The sequence below is a fragment of the Hylobates moloch genome, unplaced genomic scaffold (genome assembly GCF_009828535.3).
Source record: "Hylobates moloch isolate HMO894 unplaced genomic scaffold, HMol_V3 SCAFFOLD_8, whole genome shotgun sequence".
Lineage (NCBI taxonomy): Eukaryota > Metazoa > Chordata > Mammalia > Primates > Hylobatidae > Hylobates > Hylobates moloch.
In genome coordinates this window covers 71,499,363-71,517,836 of record NW_026652283.1, presented here as the reverse complement: position 1 = coordinate 71,517,836, position 18,474 = coordinate 71,499,363, and the positions used below count along the sequence as shown (strand labels likewise).

The following is an 18,474-nucleotide window of genomic DNA, read 5'->3' as shown; positions in this document are numbered from 1 at the left end:
TCTAATCAAGAGAGTTTAAAATATAGAAAACTTTATATTTAAGTGGGGAACATGCCAGTTATCTGGAAATTTTACTCATTTGTGGGGTTTCATTCAGCAGTGAGGCTGACAAATGATTAATGACTGCACTGCAGACCCCACATTCCCAACTCCAGGAAGGCTTTTCCTGGTCGCAACTTGCTCAGTCAGGAGGCAAATGTGGCAGGGTGTTTACCTCAAACTGAGCCCATCCCGTGAGGTTCTGTGAGCAGTTAGCCATTCCCTGATGGGGGTGGCAGGTGGGGGTGTTTGCCAGTTGTCTGTGTGCTCTGGTCACTGGTAACACTCTGCTTGTGCCATTCACCACTTCTGTCTTCACTCCTCTTTGATTCTGTTGAGACTAATTTCTTGATTCCGCCCTTCCATTTACTCTGGCATTTTAGATCACCTCACTCTGTGTACAGTTGTTAGTCTATGAGAATTCAAGGGGGCTATTATGGTAAAGCCACAAATTCTGTACCTTCAGGATCTCCTTGGCTCACAAAGCAAGAACATGATAATACAAAGAATATTATCTCCTTATGACTTTATAATATTTTCTAAACTATAAAACTTTGATCTGCATTATCTAATTTTGATTTGCAGTGGTGCAATCATGGCCCACTGTAGCCTTGACCTCCTGGGCTCAAGCGATCCTCCCACCATGGCCTCCTGAGTAGCTGGTACTACAAGCTTGTACCACCATGCCTGGCTAAATTTTTTCATTTTTATTTTTTATAGAGATAGAATCTTCCTATGTTGCCTAGGCTGGTCTTGCACTCTTGGGCTCAAGTGATCCCCCGACCTCAGCCTCTCAAAGTGCTGGGATTTCAGAAGTGAGCCATCATGTCTGGCCCATCTAATTTTGATTCTTATGACAACCCTGACATGTAGGTAGTACAGATACTAGGTACATTTCATGAATGAAACAGAGGCTTGGTGAGTTTAAGTACTTAGAATTTAGGAGGTGTAGGATGTTGGTGCTGCACAAAGCTGAATGCTTTCATTCTTCATGTGAAGAATAAGGGATCTCTCTCTATTGTCATCTTACAGCCTTCTCATTTCTTCAGTTTACTGTTCTCCAGTAGTTGGATGACCATTTCCCTCCTTTGGTGTCATGGCACTATTTTTATTTATGTACCTTTAATTCCATTCCCAAAATCATTCAGGTGAACCAAATAGGGATCCCCGTCCATTCCTTGCAAGTCTCGGTGCCCCACCATTTTTCACTGATGTGTTTTTGACCTTCTGACCATTTGGGTGTCCATACACAGGCATCCTCATCTAGCTCAAGTTGAGTTTAATGTAGTGAACCAGGCCTTGCTGGGGCATTGGCTTGTGGTCATCCTGATTACTTATTTCCTGCTGAAGTATTAGCGTGGCGGTACAGGGTAGGGAGTCCTACACTGGTTCTGATTCTGCCGCTCACAAGCTACATTTTCATTTTTTCTCTGAGCCTTGATTTTCCCTTCTATAAAATGAAGGGTTAGATCAAATCACATTTGAGGTCACTTAAACTCTGTCATTGGATCTGACTTCCTTATTGGTTTTCTGGTGTTCTTTGTTCACCTATCCATTCCTGGTTTACCTGATACAGGTGATGATTTTAATGATCATACAGCCTTTGTTAGTGTATCCCTTTGCCTCACACCATGCGTTGGACTTTTCTTTTCTTTTCTTCTTTTCTTTTCTTTCTTTTCTTTCCTTTCCTTTTCTTTCTTTTCCCTAGGAGAAAATAACCTGCTGGCCAAGTCAGCATCCCAGGTAGGCATGGCAGAAAATGCTGCCTGCCCAGGGTGCAGCCTGGCCTCTGCCTCACACCTGCCTCTGTGACACGAGCCAGAGATTTTAATCACCAAGCTGAGGCTTTTATTCAGGAGCTAGTAGTTGAAAGGCCAGAACAGTTTCTCTGTCTTCCTGCTTTTTTTCTCTCCTCTTTGCTGTACCCCTCAGATCCTCATAATAGAAATAATCAGGCCAACCCATCTAAGCTTTTGCTAATGGAGACTAAAAGAACTGAAAGTCACAGCCTCCCCATGGGCACGCTGCTTGGATCGTTCCGTCTTACCCTCTGTCCCTTTTAGAGAATTGCATGGCATTAGCATAAAGACAAGTCATCGTAATTATTTTGCACCCAGCCCCTTAATGTTGAGGAGCAGGAAGGATTCTGCTGTGATCTCCGGCACATTCATCGGCCCCTGCTGAGCTACTGATCAATAGTGACACAGTTGCATCAGATGGCCTTCAAATAGTGCTTCCTTTTTCAGATGGGCTGGGAGAGAGAGGAAGAAATATAAGTGCCTCATTCCTCTTAGACTACAAATAAATGAAGACGTGGTGTGCAGCTGCATTTCAAGCATTTTGGAAGCTTTTCTGGTGTATGTGAGGGGTGGGTGGGGGGTTGGCACTGAGGCTTCTGTCTTGATTGCAGTTGAGAGCAAGGATGCTGCTAAATGTCCACATGGGTGCTTTGAGTCCCTATCCCCACGTCCCTTACACCCTAGCACCTGGAGAGCCCCGAGCAAGCCTCACAAGTGGGGAGTGGGATACCCTGACGCAACTTTTCTCTTTTTCCTCCCCTCCCCCAGAGTATTTAGTAGGAGGTCACTGGCTGAGTGTGTGCCCCGGAATCTGGGGCCGCTCCTGCTGCTGCAGTTAATGCTGCTTTGTTCCATGCTAAATGAGGCGAGAACTTTCACCCTGGTCACATTCATAATCCCACTCAGCAGGACGCTCAGCTGTGCACAAGAGCAGTTTCTGCAGGCAGGGAAGGGCTTTCCTTTTGGACAGTCCTTTGGAAAGCTCCTTTGGCTCTCTGTTTCTGGAAGCTATCAGTACAGAGGATAGGTTCAGGGACTAACTCAGATGGGCAGTCTCAGCTAGGGGTTTCTAGGCATGACTGGGGTATCAGATTTCTTTATGCTTGTGTGTGTTTTGGAGAGAGGACACAGTATGACCAGGAGACCAGCGGGATATGAGGAGGTAGACAGGGAGACCAGACTACATTTGGGACCCCCAAAGGAGAGAGTTGGGAAGAATGCAGAGGTCCTAGACTAGAAGCCAGGAGCTTGAGGGAGACCGAGCCCCTTCTCTGCCATCTGCTAACTGCTTTGGGCCTCACTGTCCTCTGTAAAAGAAGGGAGTTACCCCTGAAACTCACATGTTGTATCCTGTGTGCTGAGGCTGTAGAAATGAGCAGCTTCAGAGAGGAGATGAGAGCTGGGAGTGCAGCAGAGGCAGGGACCTTTACGTTATGCCTATTTCTGGGGGCCCTGTTCTTTCCTGTGGCCTTGCCTGCGCTAGCTAGTCAGTGGGGCTTTAACAGACCCATAGCAGAAGATTCTGCTAGCCTCTTCTGAAGCATGTTTTCTTGTTCTTAATGATAGTTAACTTGGCTGGTCATAAATCCTAAATCTGCCTCTCCTGAGGTGGGGAGCAGTTAAAATCTCCACTTGATTTTCTTGTTTTTCCAACTGTCCCCTTCTGCTGGCTTCCTTGGAGTTGCCTGAGCACATGCACAGTTGGGGTCCTGAAGACCTGGCTGGGGTTTACACATGATCTTGGAGGCTTCCACTCTGTGACTCCCTCCTGCCTCCCTCCTGCCTGCCCTCTCTTTTAAGCTCCTCCGGCTGTCCCAGTCTCTGGTATCCAACTCCCCAGGGTGTCAGAGTGACCTTTTCTGCCTGAGCTCCAGCCAGCCTGTGCTGTGCCTGTGGGGTTGTGCTGCCAGACGAGATGCCCCACACCCAAGCCTCACCAAGAGCAGCTCCCTTCTTTCAAAGCTTGACTTCCCGTAATCTCTGCCTGTTTTTGGTCTCTTTCCAGGGCTTTCAAAGTTACTATTATTATCTTAAACAATAGACTTTATTTTTTAGAGAAGTTTTAGGTTAAGAGAAAAATTGAGAGGCAAAGCCAGAGTTCTCATATATTCCCTTCCTTCCCAATTTCCTTACTATTAACATCTTACATTAGTGTAGTACATTAGTTACAGTTGATAAGCCAGTATTGATACATTATTATGAACCAACATTCACAGTTTATATTGTGGTTCACTTTTTGTGTCCTGCATTCTATGCAGAGCTATTTTTTCTATCTTGTTCAGAGTTCCTATTTGTTACTTGTGGGAGGCTTAGTCTGTTACTAGCTACTCCAACTTTATCAGAAGCAGAGTAATCTGATGCGTTTATTTTTGATTGATAAATACAAGGCCGGGCGCGGTGGCTCACACCTGTAATCCTAGCACTTTGGGAGGCTGAGGCAGGCAGATCACGAGGTCATGAGATCGAGACCATCCTGGCTAACAAGGTGAAACCCCATCTCTACGAAAAATACAAAAAATTAGCCAGGCGGGGGGTGGTGGGCGCCTGTAGTCCCAGCTACTCGGGAGGCTGAGGCAGGAGAATGGAGTGAACCCAGGAGGCAGAGGTTGCAGTGAGCCAAGATTGTGCCACTGCACTCCAGCCTGGGTGACAGAGCGAGACTCCGTCTCAAAAAAAAAAAAAAAAAAGATAAATACATTTTTCCCTTGTCTCTGGAAGCATCTGACATAAACATTGTGAATAAAAGGAGTTTCCAGAAGAAGGTGATGGTGATGGCAGAAAGTCTAACAAGTCTATGGATGGCGATTACATTGGTGAATGTTTCAAGCTTCCTGTCTTGCTGCTTTTCACATTATGATTCATGTACCAGGGGTCACAACAGTAGAGTTGATTGGTGTCTTCAGAAGTTAATCTCCAGAAAATAGGGTGAAAGCCAGGAAGTGAAAGCACTTTATGAAATATTAACTTAATACTAAGGCTGAGGTTGTCCAGAAACTTACAAAAAAGTTTGAAGTCTTTCAGTTAACTTTATTTGCAGTTAGCTCCTGCTTATCTGGAAGGTGAAGCCACAGATAGAACAGATACAGATAATCCCATATCTTGATTACCTATACAATTTGCATCTTCTGTATAGTTTTTTCTTTCTAGATGTTAATGAAAAAGAAGTAGGCCCTGATATTTTTAAACTTCTTTACCTTATTTCCCCTTAAGCTCAGTGGTCAATGTTCTGAATAGAGGCCCTGTGTGATGTCTCACAGCAGGGATTCCTGGAAGGGGGGAGGCAGGAATGCTACAGAAGTCTTACAGAAGGCCAGGTGATTAAAAATCCACCAGCAGGAAGGTTTAACATACCACCCCTCTCGGTAAACCAGGAATTGCATGTGCTACTGTAAGAGCATCTGGCTTAGGTCCAATTGAAGTACCTGGATAAAAGTCAAGTAAGTTTTACTGTGGGACTATACAGGGTGTAATGGAGGGCTGGAAGGGGCAGGCTGATGCCTCAGATGCCACACCAGGCAGAATCCAGGACTCAGGATACTCCTCAGAGGGGAGATTCTCCCATGGGCACTTGGGGTGAATCTGTGTTCATTTTTGGAGGATTCCACTCAGTCAAATGTATTTTGAGCATCTCCTGTGTACCTGGACCTGTGGGAGGCACGGTCAGCTAGTGATGACTAAAGCATGTTTTAGCTGTGTGTTCTAGACAGGAGAATTGCAGGGAGGTATGGGAGTCCTCCCTAAGGGCATCTCACCTACCCTGGGGGTCAACAAAGGGGAAGTAGGGATTAAGTAGAAATCTACAGGATCACGAATGTTGGAAGATTAGGGGATGAGTGGGTAGAAGAGTGTTCTGTGCACAGGGAGGAGCATGTGTAGATGCCCTTGAATGTGAGAAGATATGGTGTGATTGAGGAACTTCTGAATAATTGGCAAGGCCACTAGTGTGAGATGAAGCTGGACCATGTGGCTATGTAGGCCATGCTGAGGATTTTGATTGCCATCTTTGAGCAAATGGAAGCAAGTGTGGGAGGTTCTTAAAGAAGGGAATAAGATGACCCAATTTGCTTTGTAAAGAGATCACTCTGACAGCCTCATGGAGAATGGTTTGGAGAGGGCCATGTGGGTAGTGGAGAAACCAGTAAGGAGGCCATTGTATAGACAAAGTGAGAGAGGAAGATTTTCTGGGATCAGGTAATGGCAGTGTAGACAGAGAGGTGGAGGGGGGAGAATTGGGAGGTCCTGGTTGCTGATTAGCTGTGATGGATAAGGGAGAAGCATGTTCAGGGATGACTCTCAAGGTTCATGCTTGAAAAACTGGTGGATTTCCTGGGGGCTGCTAATCAGGATGAGGAAGGCTAGAGGAGGAACATGACATGGGAGAAGGAGGGGAAGAAAGTATGAGTTTCCATTTTGAAATATATTCCTCCAATTCCCAGGCATCAGGCCAACCTAGCTCCATTGCCCTAGGAATGTGTGGGAGCCTGCATCCTGCCGGAGAGGCAGATAAGAGGAGTGCTGTTTCAGAGTGATCACCTGCCACCAGTGTATCAGTCTTTGACTAAAGGCAGGGACTTGGTTTTGCCTGACTCCTGTAGGAATTGACAGAGCCTGGATCTCTGAAGGTTGTTGGCTCCTAGGCTTGAACCTCATCTACCTGCTGAGCTAACCTTCCAGTCAAGAGTGGGAGGGTGCTGCCTAAGTTCAGTTTACTGCAGAATTGCTTGAAGTTGAGCAGTTACAAGGGCCACCGTCCAGCAAGTGCATCTGGTCTTAGATGGTGTCTTACACTTTGCTTAAGATGAAGACTCAGGGACAGACAGAAGTTAGTTGTGGAGGTGGTAATGATTAGTTATCAAGGTACTCTTCGTTGTGGTGTCATATGTGTAAAGAAAGTATTCACATATCACACCCTCTGGTTTTGCCCTGTGCAGTAGACTTTCTGACCCTTCCTCTGCTTCCCTGGCATTGTAGTTCTGCTCTTGATTCATGTTATTAGTGTGAATGTTTAGCTTTTGTCCAGGAGATGTGGACCCGAATCCCGCTTTGTATATCGTTTTAATCTCTCTGGATGACCCTAAGGTGCACCTATAGTGAAAACAGGTTATTTATTCCAGACACATTCTCAGAAAGGCAGATTAGTGATTCTTTTTTGTAATTTATTTTATTTTTAAAAATTTATTTTCAATTTTTGTGGGTACATAATAGGTGTATAGGTTTATGGGGGCACATGAGATATTTTGATACAGACATGCAATGCATAATAATCACATCAGGGTAAATGGGGCATCCATCACCTTAAGCATATATCCTTTCTTTGTGTTACAAATAATCCAATTACACTCTTTCAGGTATTTTTAAATGTACAATAAGTTATTGTTGACTATAGTCATCCTATTGTGCTATCAAATTCTAGATCTTACTCATTTTACCTAATTATGTTTTTGTACTCATTAACCATCCTTCCCTCCCCCCACAGCTACCCTTCCCACCTACTGGTAATCATTGTTCTACTCTCTATTTCCATGAGTGGAATTGTTTTAATTTTTAGCTCCCACAAATAAGTGAGAACATGTGAAGTTTGTCTTTCTGTGCCTGGCTTATTTCACTAACCTCCATTTTTATCTGTGTTATTGCAAACAACAGGATCTCATTCTTTTTCATGGCTGAATAGTACTCCATTGTACTACATTTTCTTTATCCATTTGTCTGTTGAGGGACACTTAGGCTGCTTTTAAATCTTGGCTATTGTGAATAGTGCTGCAATAATCTGGTTGTGCAGATATCTCACCAATATACTAATTTCCTTTCTTTTGGGTATCCTAGCAGTGGGATTATTGGCTCATGTTGTAGTTCTAGTTTTAGTTTTTTGAGGAACCTCCGAACTGTTCTCCATAGTGGTTGTACTAATTTACATTCCCATTGATAGTATACGAGGGTTCTTTTTTCTCCACATCCTTGCCAGCATTTGTTATTGCCTGTCTTTTGGATGAGTCATTTTAACTGGGGTGGAAGATATCTCATAGTAGTTTTGATTTGCATTTCTCTGATAATGATGTTGAGCACCTTTTCATGTACCTGTTTCCCATTTGCGTGTTTTCTTTCGAGAAATGTCTAGTCAGATCTTTCACCCATATTTAAATCAGATTATTAGATTTTTTTCCTACAGACTTGTTTGGGCTTCTTATATATTCTGGTTATTAATCCCTTGTCAGATGAGAAGTTTGCAAATTTTTTCTCCCATCCTGTGGATTGTCTCTTCACTTTGTTGATTGTTTCCTTTGCTGTGCAGAAACTTTTTCAACTTGATGTGATCCCATTTGTCCATTTTTGCTTTGGTTGCCTGTGCTCATGGGGTATTACTCAAGAAATCTTTGCCCAGTCCAGTGTCCTGGAGAGTTTCCCCAATGTTTTCTTTTAACAGTTTCATAGTGTGAGGTCTTAGTTTTAAGTCTTTAGTTCATTTTGATTTGATTTTTGTATATGGTGAGGGATAGGAGTCCAGTTTTGTTCCTCTACATATGGATATTCAGTTTTCCCAGCACCATTTATTGAAGAGACTGTTCTTTCTCCAATGTATGTTCTTGGCATCTTTGTTAAAAATGAGTTCACAGTAGATGTATGGATTTGTTTCTGGGTTCCCCGTTCTGTTCCATTGGTCTATGTGTCTGTTTTTATGCCAGTACCATGCTGTTTTGGTTACTATAGTTCTGTAGCATAATTTGAAGTCAGGTAATGTGATTCCTTCAGCTGTGTTCTTTTTGCTCAGGATAACTTTAGCTATTCTGGGTCTTTTATGGCTCTGTATAAATTTTAGGATTGTTTTTTCTATTTTTGTGGAGGATGTCATTGGTATTTTGATAGGGATTGTATTGAATCTATAGATTGCTTTGGGTAGTATAGACATTTTAACAATAGTAATTCTTCCAATCCATGAACATGGGTTATCTTTCCATTATTTTGTGTCCTCTCCAATTTCTTTCATTAATGTTTTATAGTTTTTATTGTAGAGGTCTTTCACTTCTTTGGTTAAGCTAATTTCTAGGTATTTAGATTAGTGATTTTCTTTGCATGAATGAGAAGGAGGGAAGAAGAGCAAGTGAGTGTGTGGTGTGAGTGTGATGTGTTAGTAGGGGTGTGGGGTGAGGCAAGTGTGTGGCATGTGAGGTGTGCATGTACATGCGCACCGTGACTGTGTGTGAAGGTATGTGGTACGTGTATGCACACATACCAGCTAGGGTAGGGGCTGGTGTAGTGAAGGAGGTACTTGTGGGGTGAAGATGGTAGATGTCTTAATGTGAGCCCCTTGTTAGGAAGCCTTGTCCAAAACTCGAAGCTGCCTCTTCTCTCCACCTGTCCTCCCTGTGTCCCATGTTTCCTTTGGCTTTCTCAGTCCAGCAGTGCCTCTTCCAGAAGAGGTAGAAATGGACCAGGGTCATGGTAGCAGGATAGGGATGGGTCCCATCTGCCTATTTGTGTTCAGGCCCAATGGTGGGTTTCACTGGGCAGCAGCCCCTTTCCTGGTCTGCAGGGATCCAGTGGGAGGACCGTACAGTCCCCCAGGCTCCCTGTGATGGGTGACCTTGCTCAGTCCTGTGGCCCCAGCTCTCATGTGATGGCTGAGGGAACACGAGCCCCTCAAGGCCTGTGTGTTCCTGACTGCACGGCATTCAAGGCAGGAGCCATCAGCTGTGCAGTGTCAAGGAGAGAGGTCATGGAAACTGCCCCCGGCTGAAGGGCCTGTGAAGTTGGGCAGTCACGAATCTGGGCCTCATGTCATCCCTAGCTCTGGGTCACTGTCTTGTTGACAGACTGCACCACCTCAGCAGAGCTCAGAAGGAAAAATGTAACCACAGTTAAATCTGGCCACACTATTAGATCTAAGTGGTTTTGTTTACCTCAGCGAGTTGCAAGGTTCTTCAATAGCTGTGTTGCTCCCCATGGGCCGTGGTGGGGCTGTCCCCTTGGGGCCAAACTGCAATGTGCTCACTGCTTGCCAGTTGTGTTCTTCAGTGTATTAACACAAACTGTTGATCAATACTAGGGGAAATCCCTTTGTGGTATTTAGTTTTTGAAACCCTCCTCACTGGGGTCAGGCCTCAGCTCCAAATTTCGGGAAAAACTTGCTTTTCCCGTAACTACAGGACATCCCTTTCCCGCACAGATGTCGTAGTCTTATCTTCACTCTTAATGGAATCTTTGCCTGGGTAGACTTTTAAGTTATTCTGGGCTCTTAATTTCTAGTATATCTCTTGGGCTGTTTTATGTAGTTTATATATAATAAGGAAAGGCAAGTCCCAGTGAGTCAGTGTGTAATGGGATGTATATGAAGGAGCTCATGTCATAGATGCTTAATCAATGAATCAATGTTGGGTTGTCCTATTTTCTTGTTTCATTCTTATAAGGAATGATATCTAGAGATTATACCTTTTTAATTTTTACTTTTTGAAACAGAGCCTCAGTCCGTCACCTGGGCTAGAGTGCCATGGCACGATCTCAGCTCAGTGCAACCTCCGCCTCCTGGGTTCAAGCAATTCTCGTGCCTCAGCCTCCCGAGTAGCTGGAATTACAGGCATGTGCCACCACACCCAGCTAATTTTTGTATTTTTAATAGAGATGAGGTTTCATCATGTTGGCCAGGCTGGTCTCGAACTCCTGACCTCAAGTGGTCTCCTTGCCTCAGCCTCCCAAAGAACCAGAATTACAGGCATGAGCCACAGTGCCCAGCCAAGATTATACTTTTGATCCAGCAATCTTACTTCTAGGAATCCAGCAATCTTACTCTAGAGCTACTTGGATGGGCTCAAACTTGACTAGATGAAAAGTATAATTTGTAATAGTGTCATAGCATGTCCATCAGTAGGGGAGCCATTATATGTAATGTAATAGTCCTGTATTCATTGGCATAGAGAGATGCCCTAGTTGTATTTAAAGTCAAAAAGCCAAGTTGCAGAACAATGTGAGTAAAATGAACCTTTACATAAAACAAATTCCCTCCTGTCTGTGAATATATACCCATCAGTACACAAAGAGAGATGTACATCAACTGTTACAGTGGGGACTTTATTCTTTTGTGCTGCGTATTTCTGCATTATTTGGACAGCTTACAGTAAGAAAGTACTCATATTAAGCATTCATCTTCAAAAAATTTTAAATAAATTAGTTCATTTCTTTCCTCCAAATCGGGAAGTTAATCAAATGTGTTAGGTATCTAAAACATCTAGGGCTAAGTCAGTGAAGGTCCATTAGTTTAAAAAGGTATATATATATATATATATATATTGAGAGCACTAATATTTGCCAATCACTTTTGTGTAGGACATTTTATTCTGTTTGATCTTTACTGAGTGCCAGTTTTACAGTTGAGGAAATTGAGACAAAAAAAGTGAATTGCCTTGCCATAAAGTAGTGGTAGAAGAGTCTTCACACCCAGGGCTTTCTGGCTTGAAAGGCTGCTTGGTTAGACATAGTGCTCTACTGGATCTGTGGTTAAGAACAAGATGAAAAAAGGAAGCAGTAATTTCTGGTTAACTTGCTTTTTATAAAGTTAGAAACAGACTCAAAACAAAACACCCTTCTGGCTCTTAATTTCTTCATCTGTAAAATGGGCAGATGAGCTGGTCCTTCACCCTTTGGAACTTTCTGGGATTAGGGACACCTGCTACCCCTCCTCTCAATGAGTGTTTGCTTCTCCCCCACAGTACGTAGGAAGCCTGGACGTGCCAAGGCCCAACAGCAGGGTGGAGATCGTGGCTGCCATGCGCCGGATACGGGTGAGTGGCCAGAGGTGGGCTGTGTGGAGCGGGGAGTCAAGTGCCTTAGCTGCTGGCCCTTCTAGGTAGGGCTGGAGGGGCCAAAATGGATGGCTACACTTCTTGCAAACCCAAACTCCTCCTCTCTGTACCCTTTAGGAAGCTGTTCTGAATTGAACGTTTGATCTTGATGAAAGGCCAATGTTAAAGTGGATGTGATGGCTGGAGTGGTAACATCTTCCTCTCTTGTGACCTGTAGCTTCTCGAACTGAGATACATGTTACCTTGATGATGTGTAGTGACTGGCCAGGGACTGATGTCTCTTTTTTTATTCAAAGATTTTAGGGAAAATGTTTAGTAATTATCTGGTAATTGACTCAAAATATTCTTTAAAAAGGTAATTTATTGTGGTATAGAATATAAGATTTACTTGGACTTTTAAGAGTAAATGTGAGATTTTAACAAAATTTTATTGGTTAGATGCTTTAGGCTCCGGGAGTGTAAGTGCATTTTCTTCTGCCATTTTGTCTACTTTCGGAAAGTTCAGTATACATTCTCGTTGGTACACATGGTTCAGTCTATGAACTTGTTGCTTTCTGACTCTGTGGTACGTGGCGCTGAGACTGAACAAGAATCAAATTCTCTTCTGATACCTATGAAGGAATTTGTCCATGTGCTCTGCACTGGAACAGAATAAATCATCTCGTACTTGTGCATTTCAAAGATAGGTTTGGGATTGGTGAAATGGATTTTAAGTGTTTTTTTAAAGAGATAATTGGCATTAGAGATGGCATGATTGGTCATCCTTGGATGCAGCCTGGTTTGTTCTTTGGAATAGTTGTTCTGTAGAATAATCTACTCACCTAAATGGAAAAACATGTAGGTGATGCTATAGCTTCATTTTGCTTTGTTAATTTTACTTTCAGCCAATCCTTCCTCTGGTCAACAGAAACTTCAGTTCAATGACAGCAACGTTGGGAAGAAAATTTGCATGCTTGGGGCTGTTTCTCTGAGCAGTTCATCAGCCTAATAAAATCTTTTCATTGCCTTGATCTTCCCAGTATTTCAGTATTTTTTTATTGTTAAATTAAATTTATTGAGACTGCTATTAAATACAACAGTACTATTTTTCATGGACACAGTAAGAAGTAGCTTCAAAGCACTTGAGTTGTTTCATTCAACATTCACAGTAGGCTGTGAAGTGGGGAACCAGTTACCCTCATTTTCTAGATTAAACTGAGGCTCAGGGGGGTAGGGTGAGGAGTCTTGCAGGTCCTGGAAGGGGCAGGCATGTTGCCTGAATGCATTTCTTCACTCAGTCTCATGAGAACATGCAACTTTCGAGTGTTTCCAGGCCTCTTCTTTTCCTTCGCCTTCTAGCTCAGATAGAAAGCACAGAGGCCTCAGCTGGGGAATATCTGGAGGTATTACAGTTGTTAGGATGGGCTGCTACTTTCACCAAAGTTGTGGTTGCTGCTGTGATAAGGAGGACTGGACCTGCAGCTGGCCTGTCCTTGGGGTTTCAACCAAAAAAAGTCCCTTTTTAATTCACTTTTGACTAAGAGACAGGGAATATGTTGTCAGTAATATCACTATCATTATGAAAGTGATATCTCTGTTAATAGTAGCTACTATTAGGAATAGCTACTTATGTGCCAGGTGCTTTCTCAGGCTTTTTAATATTGAAATTATATTTTATTATTTTATTTACTATTTACAACTACTCTAGATGAGGATATTATTATTACATTTTATATATGAGGAAATAGAACCTTGGGTGGATTAAATAATTCTAGGTCAAGTTGCTGTTAGTAGGAAGAGTTGGGATTCATATTCAGGACTGTGCTGTCCCATTTGTAATCCTGCTGAAGGCTCTTTGTGACCCTAATATGAGTCATTACCCCAGCTAAGGAACCAAAGAACTGGGACATGGAACCTCCCCAGTAAGAGAGCCAGTGGCAGAGATACAACTTCCTGGAACAAACAGAGGTACAGGAAAACATCACCTGGAAGCAAGGGAAGGCCGAGGCATGGGATGGGGCTGGCTGGTTGTGGGATCTGGAGGCATCTGGGGTTGGAATGTGACCCCAGTCTCCTTTTCTCTCATCACCTGCCAGCCCTTATGGCCCATGTGCCTCTTCTTGTAGCTCCCTTCCTATGGGCTGCTTCCAATGCTTAATGAGCAGCTCATTAAATTAGAGGGAGCAATTAATTGGCCAGAAAGCTGTTTGGTCTGGCTGTCCAGTCTCTTGTTTAGACTGGCCACCATTAATAGCAAGTGCTGTGGTATGTGTTTTACCCTAAACCCCTCAATTCACTGCTAGGTCCAGGCTGCTATTTTCTTTTCTTCTTTCTCTTTTAAAAGCTGTGTTGGCTGTAATTACAGCTGTCAAGAACTAGGGCATGGGATTTCTGTGTAAAGGACTATTCTTGACTTTGTCCTTTTATGTAGAACGGTGCCAGGCTAACATTGGGCAGGCTTTTGGTTGCTGGGTATTCTGATGGGTTCAGAAGACACAGGCCTTACAGCCTGGCTGGAGCAGTGGGTAGACCTTGGAAAACAGCAGTTATGATAATGATCACAGGGCCTCACGTGTGTGAGATGTCAGCCTCCCTGATCCTGTCTAGAGCACTAAAGGGACAGTTGATGGGCAGTGAAGATCATGTTTCCCAGAGAGAGAAGCATTCAGAGTGAAGGGATCTGTGTGACATGCCCCATTCATTCTTTGAGCTGGGGCTCTAGCTGGTGTGTGCACTCCTATTCCTTATCCCAGAGAGGACTCTGAGCTAAATATCTGGACTTTGTTTTTCACTGGTGCTTTCCTCTTCCCTCTCTCTATTTCTCATTTGGTCTCTCACCCTCTTGATGTTCTTTCTGAATTTATGTTATCTGTCTTGAGCGTATTTTGCTTTTTTTCTTTTTAATGTGCTTTCAGTATTTTTTATGGTGGTAAATGTGTAACATTAAATTTAACTATTTTTCAGTGTGAAGTTCAACAGTGTTAAGTATATTCACACTGTTGCGTCACAGATCTCTAGAACTTTTTCATCTTACAAAATGGACACTCTATACCCATTAAACACAATTCCCCCTCCCCCTCTTGCTGGCCCTTGGGAACTACCTTTCTACTCTCTGTTTCTGTGATTTTGACTACTTCATATGAATGAAATCATATAGTATTTGTCCTTTTTTGACTGGCTTATTTCGCTTAGCATAATGTCGTCAAGGTTCACCCATGTTGTAGTATGTGACAGGATTTCCTTCCTTTTTAAGGCTGCATAATATTCCATAGTGTGTATATACCACATTAAAAAAATCCGTTCATTTAACTATGAACATTTTAGTTGCTTCTACCTCTTGGCTGTTGTGAATAGTGCTGCAATGAACATAGGGATGTAAATATCTTTTTGAGATCTTGCTTAGAAGTTTTTGGGGTATATACCCAGAAATGTGACAGCTGGGTGTGGTAGTCCTGTTTTTAATTTTTTTGAAGAACCTCCATACTGTTTTCCATAATGACTATCATTTTGCATTACCATCACACCTTCCTTGTTTATTGTTTACCAGAGAGTAGAAGCTAAGTGTTAGAACCAAGACCAAACTGCAGGCCTCTGATTCCCGATCTGGTACTTTCCCCCACTCTGTGCCAACTCTTTGGTTTTGGGTTTTTCCATATATTACTCTCTGATCTCTACAATGACCCAGATAAGAAGGAAGCTTAAGGGACACTCCCCAGAACTACAGGATGGTTGTCCTGCTCGCTGTTTACCAAGGATCCAAAGGTCTGAGAAGTTGCCAGCTGGAAAAGGAAGGGGAAAGTGAAAGAAGAGGGAATATGGCTCCTTTTTAAATTGGAACATATTTTTGTTTTCTTTTAGCTGTATAGCTTAGAACAATTCACAAAGTTCAGGGAAGTTCTGCTTGAGCTGGGGATTGGTCTGACACTGGCGCTGCTTGCTCGGAGGTTGCTGGTTGAAGGTGCAGGGTGGCTGGTAATGCTGAAACCAGGTTGCTGGCATTGCACTGTCAGTCCAACTGTGTGAATAGGTGAGTCCAGCAGCCAGATGTTTTGTATGATTTGCATTAGTAAATATGAACACCAATCTGTCATTTAACTTTTTAGCTTTCCTGGGAAGGCAGCACTATGTAGTGAAAAGAGCGCTCAATGAGGAATAATGAGAGCTGGACTTGAGTCTTCTCCTTGACTTAATATATAACCTTGGTGAGGCATGTAACTGCTGTTAATCTCAGTTTCCTCATTTATAAAAGGCAGAGCATGACATTTCTTGTTCTGTCTCTCTAGTGCTATTGTTGAATCTGGGATGAAGCATGGAAAAACGTTTTATAAACCATAAAGTGCTATTTATATTCATTGGTATCATTTTTATACCTTCCTTTGGGTTTTAAAGCATTTCATAAATGCAGATAAATACCCTGAGAGATATTGAGCTGCCTCATCTAGCCCCTTTTAATAGCTAGCGTCTTTTTTTCAGGTTTCAGTGCAAACATCCCTTCCTTGGGGAGGCCTTTCCTACCTAGGTCATCTTGTCCTCTCATGTTCTGTGGCACCACACCCCTCTCTTTTGTAGCACTGAGAGCAACTGTATTCCCAACGTTTGGCATGGTGCCCATCTGTGCTCAGTAAACATTTGTTGAATGACTGAGAAAATTAATCATACTTAATAACCACCTGAGCATAAAACCCATGAAATCTGGGGAGGCTCCACCGAGGGGGTTCTGGGGAAGGAAGACGGCTGCACTGAAGTCAGACTTGACGGGTTCTGTAGCTTTGCCAAGGATGCTGGTGTGGAGAGAGCTGGGCTGCAGCGCCTGGCTCCAGCATGTCACTGGGTGGCTCCTGACCCCTTCACCTTTGGAACCCACTGTTGCTGTGGGAACTGGGGGCTTTCGGTGCTGTCCTTGTGGCTGGAGACCCAATTTCTGGCTCTTAAGCCAGGGGATAGATCCCTGCACTTGAAATGTGTTGCAGCCTCTGGAGGCCAGTACAGACCAAACCTGGGAGGGATGTGCGCTGCAGCCAGATGACACTCAGAGATGTCTGGTCTGCTGTGGTGGCTCCTCTAGCTGTAGGCTGGGCAAAAACTTGGCCCCACTGCAAATGGTCTTCCAAATGGTCCAGTGTGGAGTCAGAGTTTCCTATTTAACAGTCACTTGGTTTCTCAAGTGTGACCCTCTGGAGTGGTGTTGGTCTTGGCCTTGAACAGAATGCACCGGTGACCAGAAAATGGTCAAGCCCTCCCCTCCCTGCAGCCCTCTTCCAGAATTGCCAACTCTTCCAGAAATTCTCTCAAGAAAAACAAAAACAGAAAAATATAAAATGGCCTTGGACGCTCTCTTGGGAGAACATAACTGAAATGCTCTTAGGAGAACATCCAGGGACTGGTGGACGGGCGGCTTTATGGAGCCAGCGAGTGGAGTTGTGAGTGCCGCCTGTCTGCACTTGTGTTTCCTTACCCACCGGCATTACGCCTCTGCATGTGGTCTCATGCATTCAGCCCTGAAATCCATATTTTACCTCCTCTGGGAGGCTTTGTCTAGGAGTCACTTAATCCCTTTTTACAACTTTCTCTCTAAGTGGCCCCCCTCAGCACCATTCACTCCTTTGTCATTGTTCTTTCCATCCTAAGTTCAGAGTTGGCAAGCCTACCTCAGAGCAGCTGAAGTTGTAACACAGACCTCTCTTTCACTGTGTTAGCGTGGCCCTATTAATTTCCTATGCTGCTGTAACAAATTATTTAATACTACAAACTTAGTGGCTTAACACAAACTTATAGTTCTGAAGGTCAGAGTCCAAAATGGGGCTAAAATCAAGGAGTTGGCAGGGCTGCGTTCCTTCTGGAGGTTCCAGAGGAGAATCTGTTCCTTGGCTTTTCCAATTTCCAGAGGCTCCCTGGATTCCTTGGCTCATGGCCCCTTTCCACCCTTAGTCCTGGTAATTATGTTCCTGAATTATGGCCCCTGCTTTCTGTCTTCACATCTTTCTCTGACTGACTCTCCTGCACGTCCATCGCCTTTGGTTATAAGGTCCCTCGTTATTAGATTGTTCCCTCCTCATTCTTCCTTCCCCAGTTATCCAGGATAATCTCCCCTTCTCAAGGTCCTTAATTTGGTCACATCTGCAAAGTGCCCTTTGTCATGTAAGGTAACACATTCATAGGTTTTGGGGATTAGGTCATGGACCTCTTTGGGGGGCTTTGAGTCTGTCTACCATAATGGGATTAGAGTGTTAGGCTCATAGCAGGGTTTGGAGAGATTCCACCCCCTACTGAGGCACTCCAGTATTGCGATCAGGAAGATCTAAATTCAAATCCTGTTTCTTCTGTTTACTAGCTAAATGACTGAACACATTTCTTAATCTATCAGTTGTTCTTTAATCATCAGGAAAATTGGCATAATATCCTCTTGGCGCGTGTATTTTACAGTTATATATGAATGCATGCAGAATACTGAGTGAAATGCCTAGCATGTGGATTGTGAACCATAAATAATAGTTCTTTGCCTCCTTTCTTTGTTTTTTTTTTTTTTTCCTGAGACAGGCTCTTGCTTTGTCACCCATGTTGGAGTGTGATGGCATGATCATGGCTCAGTACAGCCTCAACCTTCCAGGCTCAGGTGGCCCTCCTAGTAGCTGGGACTACAGGCATGTGCCACCACACCTGGCTAATTTTTTAAATTATTTGTAGAGATGGGGTCTCCCTATGTTGCCCAGGCTGGTTATTCCTTTCTAATTACTATGCATTGGAGCAGGGCATTGGGGTCAGAAAACCATACATGTTGGCTGCCAAACACGCATAAGCACCTGCTAAATGTTAGCTATTATTATTAAAGACATGAATTCAGTTGCTTCTAGGGCAATTATTGTTTT

At 43.5% G+C, this 18,474-nt stretch overlaps 1 protein-coding gene across 2 annotated transcripts in view; it reads left to right on the top strand.

Moving 5' to 3' along the window:
- Window positions 1-18,474, top strand: part of LOC116473317 (uncharacterized protein C1orf226) — a 312,082-nt gene that overhangs the window by 72,995 nt on the left and 220,613 nt on the right. For both annotated transcript variants that reach the window (XM_058441986.1, XM_032161143.2), the window contains exon 2: window positions 11,537-11,608. In XM_058441986.1, coding sequence (XP_058297969.1) covers window positions 11,537-11,608 — 72 coding nt within the window. The remainder of the gene's footprint in view (window positions 1-11,536; window positions 11,609-18,474) is intronic.